This window comes from Leguminivora glycinivorella, chromosome 12 (genome assembly GCF_023078275.1).
Source record: "Leguminivora glycinivorella isolate SPB_JAAS2020 chromosome 12, LegGlyc_1.1, whole genome shotgun sequence".
NCBI lineage: Eukaryota > Metazoa > Arthropoda > Insecta > Lepidoptera > Tortricidae > Leguminivora > Leguminivora glycinivorella.
This window is the reverse complement of record NC_062982.1, coordinates 16,214,334-16,224,707: the sequence shown is the minus strand read 5'-3', so window position 1 is coordinate 16,224,707 and position 10,374 is coordinate 16,214,334. Positions and strand designations below refer to the sequence as shown.

The 10,374-nt window shown below is 36.9% G+C and overlaps 1 protein-coding gene across 1 annotated transcript in view; it reads left to right on the top strand.

Annotated features, from left to right (window-relative positions):
• The first annotated feature begins 668 nt into the window (after positions 1-668).
• LOC125232107 (collagen alpha-1(IX) chain-like) overlaps positions 669-10,374 on the top strand; it is a 256,174-nt gene continuing 246,468 nt past the window's right edge. Inside the window, 1 exon segment of the mRNA XM_048137722.1 lies at positions 669-936. Within this exon segment, the coding sequence (XP_047993679.1) occupies positions 923-936 (14 nt within the window). The 5' untranslated portion in view covers positions 669-922.

The following is a 10,374-nucleotide window of genomic DNA, read 5'->3' as shown; positions in this document are numbered from 1 at the left end:
TCGCATTTTCATTTATACCTTTACATTCGACACAAATAAAGCTCATTTACATTTACAACTTGAGTTAGACAGAAATGAAAGCGAAAAGAATTCTCCAACGAACCCACGATAGCCGCCCTTTAAACGAGCGAGTCATCTTGCAACAAAGGGAGATTAAACTCACTGCCCACTAAGTTTTAAATAATCCCCAAAATAACAAAACAAAAGGAGGCGATCGTTATACGGCGAGAAACTTTCTCAATATCCCTCTACAACAATGAGCGTTTCTTTTTTATTCGCGGGAACAAATTCCCTATCAAATTTCTCCCTCGATAACACTAACAATATATCTCCCGGGCTTAAAGACCGGCCCATCAAATTATCCCGAAAAGAAGGCGCGTTAAAAAACTGCACTTTTCATTTTCATTTTCAACAGCTTATCGCTTTACGCACACTAAACGACAGTACGGAAATACTCTGTGTGTAACGTCCCATATTCTGGCTCATCTCGTTCATTCTGTCTCTTTTTTAGGCGAAATTCTGTCTACGGACACCGGGTGAAAGTCGGTTTTCATAGTTGAGGCACGCCGCTTTGGTAGGGCGGTCGTCGCGTAAGCTACGAGTACGCCACGCCACGTGCTCGCCGACAACTTGCGCTTAGTTCTTCACGAACAGTGTGGGAGGTTAGTCCGCTACATGAACATAATTTCCCGAATGTCATGCGCTATAGCCGGTCCGCGCGAAAAAGCGCCCCTGTGCTTGTTACGTCAGTGTGTGCGTGAGGGCCACGTGATTTTGACAGATTAAAAAGCCGGTTAGTGAACCGAGTGTTTATGTTTACTGATAACAGTTTTATCCGTTGATGACCGACGGAGTAATAACAATGCTTTGACTGGATTCAAGCTTTTGGGTGTGACTGATCGGTTTATTATCAGCTGTTGATATGGCGTTGTTTTGGTAAGTATTTTATTATGTCTATTTACATTTTGATAACAATACCATGTTTTTGTCTATGTCACCATTAACATTAAAAACATTACAAATTAGTAACCTACTTAACAGGTTCACTGCAACAACGTTTTTGATAATTAACAATGTGGTTGTTTTGGTAAAGCGTGTCATCCGCATATTCGTTAACCTATTATCACGGAGATAATATCTCTTATGCGCATGCTCGTTACTATGTCAACAAGCTATGTTTATGTGCGCTATGCGCTGTACGTGCGCTTGAATTCTAATGTTAGCGGATTAGTTTCTGTTAAAGCTGGATTTAAGCGAAGAATTAAACAATATCTTATTAGATTTACCTACTTCTAAGGGACCTTTGCAAATCAAGTCGTAATAGATAGCTTATATTAGGTCCAATTTATTGCTATAAGTGCCACTAAAATTTCAGCAATTGAATGCAATCTGCTTAACCTTTCTCGGTCTAAGCATGCTTTGTCTCATCAATTATTAGCTACATATATTAAATGAGCAGGATATTATACACTGGTACTGTATACCTACTGCAAGATAATAATGTATTTTTTTTTTGTTCATTTTCATGTGGAATGGTACTCCCCATTACTAGAGATTGTAATAAAATGCTACAATAGCTGTAACGAGACAGTTTGACAGTGATTTGAAACCCCCGCCTATGCAAGGCTTAGGTACCTAAATGTCATAATTGCATTGAAGTGTGACGCCTCACACCTATATTTCCGGAAATGTTCATATTTGTCATGCTAGTTCAGTCAATGACAGTACATATATCTTGTACTGAGACTGACTGAGATAGCAAGACACGTTCCTACGTTTCCGTAACAATACGAAGGCATTTTTTTTTGCACTACATCGTCCATATCTGTATAACTGTATGTAATAAATAATAGGTACACCAACCGACCGGACTGTATGCTTGCTTGCCTCGGTGGCAACGTAGTATAAAAAAAATATAGATTCGCTATCTATTATATGTATCATGCTGACACTGCGATCAATATTGAATTAATACGTATTCTTCAAAAAACATTGGTAAGCATTTCTACCAAAGTTATAATATGCTTTCCCAAGCAAAACTTTTTTAGGTTACCCATCGATTCCGCCCGTGCCTCCTCGGTTTCCAGGATCTTTTATTGAAATTTCCGACACCTGTTTTATATTCTACTCGAGAGCTTACGATCGATGCTTCGTAGAAGTACACGACCTTATTTTCATTGTCTTAGAGACGTGAATTTATATTTTTGGAATGTTGGCTTGTAAAGATATTTGTAAACTTGAGCTTTACAAATGCTAAGGATCGATTCGCCTTCGGGCTGGCTCCAGATGCCGAACTTTCTTTAATTATATAGGAGAATGTTCAAGAAGAAAAAGTCATTAAATATTATTTGTAACTTCTTTTTGTAAAATAATATTTTATCATAAAAAATATATCTGCAGCGTGATTATAAAATTTATAAATAAGTACGCTTATCATCAAAAGTTTGTGTTTCAAATCACACCGGTCAGAACAAATGAGACTATAATTATCTATTATAAGAAGTATGTATTTTTAATTTTAAAACAAATGATGATTTACTATGATGGAGTAAAATATAGGACACAAACATTAAACCAGTACAAACCCACCGAAAAAGAACACACTTGTTCCTATAATTTTTTCACCAGTCTGCATAGTTTCTTATGCAATTAATAAGGCATTTTATTTATTTACCAATTTGTAACTCGCAAGTGAATTCTAAACTAAAAATACACGGATTTTTAATTGCCTTGAACACTGAAGATGAAATGCTTTTCATCCGTTTTCATACCATTTATAAGAAATTTTTAAGAACAAAGTAAGCAATTTCCAAAATGAAACTTTCCCTGTTATTTTTGCCCCAACATTAAAGTGCCAAACCAGCACTAATAAGCTACGTAGAAAAACAAACGCAACGTAACGTTTGTTAATTTTGTCCGTTTCCCACGGTCGGTAAGGCTCCCTTGGCTTGGGTGTCGAACTGAAGGTACTGAGGTGGAATAGTTTGAGGGTCAGTGAAACTACAGATATTTTACATTTTCTTTTTAACTTGCAATGTGCCTACATCATCATCGTTCTCTTTCCCTCTTCCCATTATTTGGGATCGGCGCAGCAGGTCTTCCCTCTCCATTCCTCTCTATCAGCCGTAATTTCCATACTAACACCTTTCACTCTCATATCAATGTGCCTACATAATAATTGTACAATTGTACAGTCAACCGATCTGAATCCTAGACCACTGCAGAACCTTTGCACAGTACCTGAACATTAATGTGACTTCTATGGCAAATATGGGTGGAAGGAAGACAAGGTTCAAGAGTGGTCTGGGATTCAAATTAGTTGACTGTACCTATACCTACTATAATTATGTTTAATATTTGTATGGTCAAATCTTGCAAGTTAAGGACCACTTCTCGTATTCCGATGAAGTTGAGGTTTTTTATACGTACCTAAATCTGGTGATAATGTAAAATGATGACATGGAGCTAATCTGATGACAGAGACAGTTGATTGCTAATAGTGAGTTAGGGACTCCGTGATAAAACAACCTAACCTAATTTTGTTTTTGAATAGTCGTGATCCGCATTAGATGTTTGAGGAAAGAAACATTCAGTCAGCGATAAGAACTTGTACTTATGTATTTTTCTCCTCACTAGCTCGGAAACACGTGTTTTGTCCTTTAATACCAGCGGGTAAAAACGCATTTTATCCACTAGTGGGTAAAGTAATTTGACCTTGAATAAAGTCAAATTAACTGCTTTAAAATTGATAAAAGTAGGTGAATCCAGTAATTAAGATGATTTACCACCTGTGGAACTAGTAGGAAGCAGTGATAAACGCATTTTTTTGCGTTGTAGTTGCCTCGCTATAGTGAGGGGAAAAGTTTTGTGTTACACTCGGGTGCAAATGTATTTTACTTCTCGTGTGTTAAGAAACTCGCAAGTTCAGGATTCTATTCTCGAATCACTCGCTTCGCTCGTGGTTCAACTATAGAATCCTTTCACTTGCTCGTTTTTTAATTCCACACTCGGCGTTAAAATACAACTTTGCCCCCTTGTATAACAAATAACTATTAACTAAAATTATTTGTGTCTTGTCTTGACCTCATGGGCTACTTTTTATACCACGGCAGTGATATCAAGCATTACTATTGGAGCATTTATTGAGCAAAATACATGCAGATTTTGAGTATTGTCGATATTTCCAGACTGGTACAAAATGCACAATGTACCTACCAACCTGCTGATATAAGACATTACAGATTATTTATGTTCTTATGTCAGTGACTTTTATTAGGTGATATGATAACCACTTTCTTAGCAAAGGAAAGTAGTAAGCGGCACTGATATTAATGTGTTATAATGTTTTTTGTATACTAATATCTATTCCATTAACACATTTCTCTGAACTAGGACACACATTCCTACATTTCCGACCAATAACATTATTCATATTACGTTATCTTCCCAAAGAATCCGACCGCATCAGTCTTTTTTTATCTTCCTAGGCCTTTTTATAGAAAAAAATACGATTTATTAAAATTTTTTTTTCTACACCAGCACTTATTTCGTCGATTAAATGACTGCCAGTGAGATTGAAAACAAGACTATAAGACGCGCCGCGCCGCACGGGGACGGAAGCCTGTCCTGTGTCTATGGATAGTACCTAGTTGTTAAGGATTTTCATAAACTTTTATACAACTGTTGGATTTTTTCTGATTTTTCTAATATCTAGACCACGTCATACCAAGCAATATTTATTTTGGTTTTATTTATAAGTTCAGGTATCTGCTAACGTAGAAAGTATAATTCTGAGCAACGACTCATAATTGGATCCTAAAGTTGTCCGGGCCTGTTTATTTAAATAACTCAATTCCATATCGTTAAATAACTTCTGCGCTTACCTTACGTCATCTTCTTACATTGTACAGTCGCGGGCATAAATAAGTGATGATTTTTGTACCTTGTCACATTAACATCTTGTTTGAAACGTCATATACGAAGTTGTCAAGTGATTTAAAGCGACAAGGTAAAGAAATCATCACTTATTTTTGCCGGTGACTGTACCTGTAGCTCGTTTTATAAGCGCGTATAATAGCTGGACTTAGTGCGTACAGGAAAGTGAGCATCGTAACTCGTACGAATTGACACGCTTTTAATGTTTGTGTTGGCAGGAACATGCAATTAAGAAAGGTATCACATCGGTCTACCAAATGCATGCAAAATAAACGTTGTACCTTTGTACCTAATTGTATACTTAGTAGACGTGTAATCGAGAATACTATCAAAATATTATGGCGCAAAATAATGACAATCTAAAACCGCGATTTGTGATAACATCCTATTCTCACAGGGCAATTTAAATGTGCATACCAACATCAGACCCCGTAGCCGAATGGCATTTATGCGACGCCAAACGCAATGCAATCTATCTCTATCACTCTTGCGTATTGGAGCGACAGAGCCAGCTGCGTTTCTGCAGCGTTTGGCGACGCAGAAATGCCATTCGGCTACGGGACCTGAACAGTCGCCGAAAGATGTCATATTTTAGTCATAGGTGCTTCTTCAAGCACGAGCGAAATGTTCGATGATATCAGTGTAAGTTATAATCGGTCTGCTATTGAATGATTAATCGAGAGCGCGCGATCAACCTTAGCTATTTCAACTTGCATTCCCGCATAAAAGGATGCAAATTACATTCAGTGCCTTTAATTTCACATGAGCACTATTAATAGCCGCGGTTCCTCTATTCTCGTAAGCATCATAGCAATCGTAACTCTGAGGTTAATTGCCAACTGGTTTTTATCTCCTGATAAATGTAAGGTTTGATAAGAGCGGACATCTCTTGGGCACAAAAGCTTAAATAAAGGTGAGTGGTGGTGGAACGTGGAATACAGGACTGTTGTTCAACAACGCAAACTATCGTGGGTAGTCTAGTTGAACCAGATTACGCGTGAGCCCTGATAACATGTCAATGGTACAGGGATCAAGGTCGCGTTTTTATGGTTTTTCTGTAGTGATACGCTTAGTACGGTATTCGACAATGTAGCCTGAAGTTACCTCGGTATTCCGGCAACGTTTTTGAATGAAGTTTTGTTTTAACCTTTTTACTACCGTGTGAGTACGCCGGCGTGCTTAAAAACTGGCGTACGGTTAAGTTTCAAGCACTGTTAATTTACAAAGCAAACAGTGTAAATGGGAATTAAGCATGAATTTAAAGTCAGAATGTATTCGTTTCGGTACCTCTGGGACGCCTGTTATTTAGGTGCAATAGTAAAAATAATAAATTTTACGATTTGAATTACAATAAATTGATATAGAATTTGAGTAAATGGATTGTTCTATGTTTAAAGCGTGACAATGCCAATTGCACTAATGATAGATTTACGACTTAGCTAGCAGCCTACCTAGATTTAAAGGTAATACCTATACAGCTTCCTGTGAAAAATAGGTTTTCTTGAAATAAAACTATTATATACTATCCGTTTCCATAGTTTTATTTCATGAGTAACTATCGCGGTAACCGAAGACAATATTATAGGTTTTCTTGTTACAAACAACACGTGCATAATACATATGTAGTGACTTTTGAGGCTATAATGAAATGAACAACTTTCATTATGGGACCAATGCTAAAGTCGCGAAAAAAAATCGGCGGCATCATGACATGACAATTGAAATGTACCTATGAAACAGCCAAATTTTTTTTGCGATTTCAACATTGGTCCCATAATAAAATTTGTTCATTTTGACCTCAAAAGTCACTGATGCAAAATTTGAACGGTTCTTTATATTTCACCGTGTATAGGCATAGGCCAATATAATAATGAAGCGTCTAAACTGCATTGATACTTGAATAAGGCTCTCAAGATTGCATACAATTTATGGTATACCTACCGTTGTAAGTGTTGTAGGCAATACAGTCACCTGTTTGTTCACATCGGTTCACTAGAGTTCATAATTTTAACGCCTGAATTAATTTATAGGTTTTGCACTATTCTGCAGTGCAATTAATTCACAAGTCTTTTATTAAGCTGTTGAGATAATGTGCCTATGAGTTAGTGTTAGTTCTCTTACTATCACCGATACTTTAGATGCTTTAGAATCAGCAGATAAATACTCAGCTTCTGACCTGTCATACAAAATTAACTTAGTAACTTCAGGCTACATTCTCGAATACTGTACTAAGCGTATCACTACAGAAAAACCATAAAAACGCGACCTTGATCCCTGTACCATTGACATGTCATCAGGGCTCACGCTTAAGCTGGATCAAATTACGTCTGCAACCTCACTACCAATTCATGCAGAGTTTTGTTACCCACCACATCAGCGGCTGAAATCCCGAAACCCGTCATGTGTAGCTGCCAAGAGACTCCAGGGCTTTGACATTCGTGAGACGTGGAAAGAAGAATGGACCGCTGCGGACTCATGTTCAGGAATCGTGGACCCCACACTCCAGCTCCCAGGGTTTGACCTTCCCCGAAAACTATGGTGCCGTCTTAACAGACTCAGAACGGGCCATGGTCGTTGCAATTATACCTTGCACAAGTGGGGATGGAAAAATTCAGCCTTGTGCGAATGCGGCGCGATCGAAACCATGGACCACATCATCGAACGCTGCCCTCTGCACTCATACACCGGGGCCAGAGAAGACCTACTGCAACTCACACCAGACGCTGCAGAGTGGCTCAATTGTCTAAATGATGACCTATAGCATTTATATTTGTATTCTTTTTGACTGGTTTTATTGTATAAAACTTGTTATTTGCCTATTTTCATGCCATACGATTAAATAAAAATACAAAATTAAGCGCACCTTACAAAACATGTTCCAGTTCAGCTCGAACTAAAAGTCTGCTTCTATTCTTCTCCTGTCCTTAAAGTTCTTCCATTTAAAGCCGAATGTTCAATAGGGGCATTTCAGAATTTGGGTCCCCCCCAATTAGCAAAAGTTGTTTACAAAAATTAACTCGCTGTCAGTTTTGTGTCGACAATTAAGCATAAAATCTGTCTAAAAATTAACTTTTCTCATATTATGAATATAGGTTATCGCTTTTTTTAAAGTTTATACAAGTGATTAACAAAAAAACAATATTTTTTATTGAAATTTCATGCTTGATTATAGTCACAAAACTGACAGTGAATTGTTGTTAACAACTTACGCTAATTGGGAGGTTCCAAATTCTGAAATTGCCCATACTTCTTTTTAATGCTTCAAATGCTTACACTTATTTAATCGATTATTTTTACAGCTTGCAAAACCACCAACTCTTGCGCATACTGTCCCACACTCCCTTCCAGAAACGGTAATCGTTTTATGTGACGATTTATTGATCCCTTACTAAACGCTGAGCGCGCTCGTAAATTCTCCATTTGGACATCTTTCTGAGCTCAAAATCAAAAAGACATAAGAGACAACAATTTTCCTTATAATATCAGCCATTTCAATAACTAGATCCAAATTCAATGCCGTTATGTTAAGTTAAAATGGCGTATATTATTATGAAAATATATGCTGATAAGACCTTGGGTGTAAAAGAGCTATAAAGTGTGGTCTTTCGTGGACTTCACACTGAGAGCTAAATCAAAATGGAGTGCATTGTGGACAGAAATTTATATTTTGATTGAATACATGATTTATAACAAGATTTATTATTTGTTAGTGTGGGTGGATTAAGTTGTGAAAATGATTTAAATGGCTTTAGGTTACTTTATGGAGTTTCAACATGTTAAATATTCAATTGACGATGTTTGCTTATATTTTTATTGACAAAATTTCTTCATCACCACTAGTATATCAGAAATATGAACTGTTTATTAACGCAAATTTGTCAAAGGTTAAATAAAAGAGATCATTTTAAGGGACAACTTCGCCTTTGTACTAATGTTTAAGTGTATTTCTGTACAAAAACTCCTACTACTTCTAATATTAAATACACAATGTCGTATCTAATATTTATTTATATTATAAACGACAGGCTTAATCTGACAGGTGTACTTTTCATAAATAAACAAACATTGTAAAGAGATAACATGGGTTTGTGAGGTTTCAAGGGAGTTATTATCGTTCAACGCACATGAGAGGAACATTAGTGACAGTAACTTGTTAATATTATATGAGTAGGGTCACGTTGGAATCAGGATACTAATTAATGTTGCCTACTAGTATTCGTGGAAGAACCTGATGGTGTGGTTTTTTTCTTCAATCTTAGTTTAATAGCAGTAAATTTAGCGCTGACGATTATGTACCAACGAATGTTGAAAATCTAGAAATAAAAATGATTTGTCTTTAATTAAGTAGTATTTTACTAAAATTTCATCACAATGACAGGTGTTTTCTATAACAGGAGTGATTAGCTGCAGATTTTAGTATTTAAGATGTGTCAAGCAATTGTCATACACACTTTGAGTATTTAAAGTTTGACAAGCAATGTCATACACATACTGAGTATTTAAAGTGTGACAAGCAATGTCATACACATACTGAGTATTTAAAGTGTGACAAGCAACGTCATACACACTTTGAGTATTTAAAGTGTGACAAGCAATGTCATACACATACTGAGTATTTAAAGTGTGACAAGCAATGTCATACACACTTTGAGTATTTAAAGTGTGACAAGCAATGTCATACACATACTGAGTATTTAAAGTGTGACAAGCAACGTCATACACACTTTGAGTATTTAAAGTGTGACAAGCAATGTCATACACACTTTGAGTATTTAAAGTGTGACAAGCAATGTCATACACATACTGAGTATTTAAAGTGTGACAAGCAATGTCATACACACTTTGAGTATTTAAAGTGTGACAAGCAATGTCATACACATACTGAGTATTTAAAGTATGACAAGCAACGTTATACACAGTTTGAGACTCAATGTTATACACACTTTGAGTACTTAAAGTGTGACAAGCAATGTCATACACATACTGAGTATTTAAAGTGTGACGAGCAATGTCATACACACACTGAGTATTTAAAGTGTGACAAGCACAGAACACCCCACTAGAAGCCAAATGCAAGCGATATTGTTCGAGACGCAAATCACCAATCCTTGCGGGGTGAGGCGGGCGCGCACGGTGCTGCCATTGGTCGTTTCAAATAATGGCGCGCCTTTATGATTAGCAGTAGGGATGGGAATGGGACATGTCTATTATAGACAATGGTACCGGTACCAGTACTGTGGTGAATTTGTTTTGCAACAAATTATAATATTATAATTAAATTATAATAAGGTCTAGTTACCCTTCGGGTTGGAAGGTCAGATGGCAGTCGCTTTCATAAAACTAGTTCCTACGCCAAATCTTGGTAGTAGTTTCCAAAGCGGACCCCAGGCTCCCATGAGCCGTGGCGAATGCCGATGCCGGGATAACGCAAGGAGGATG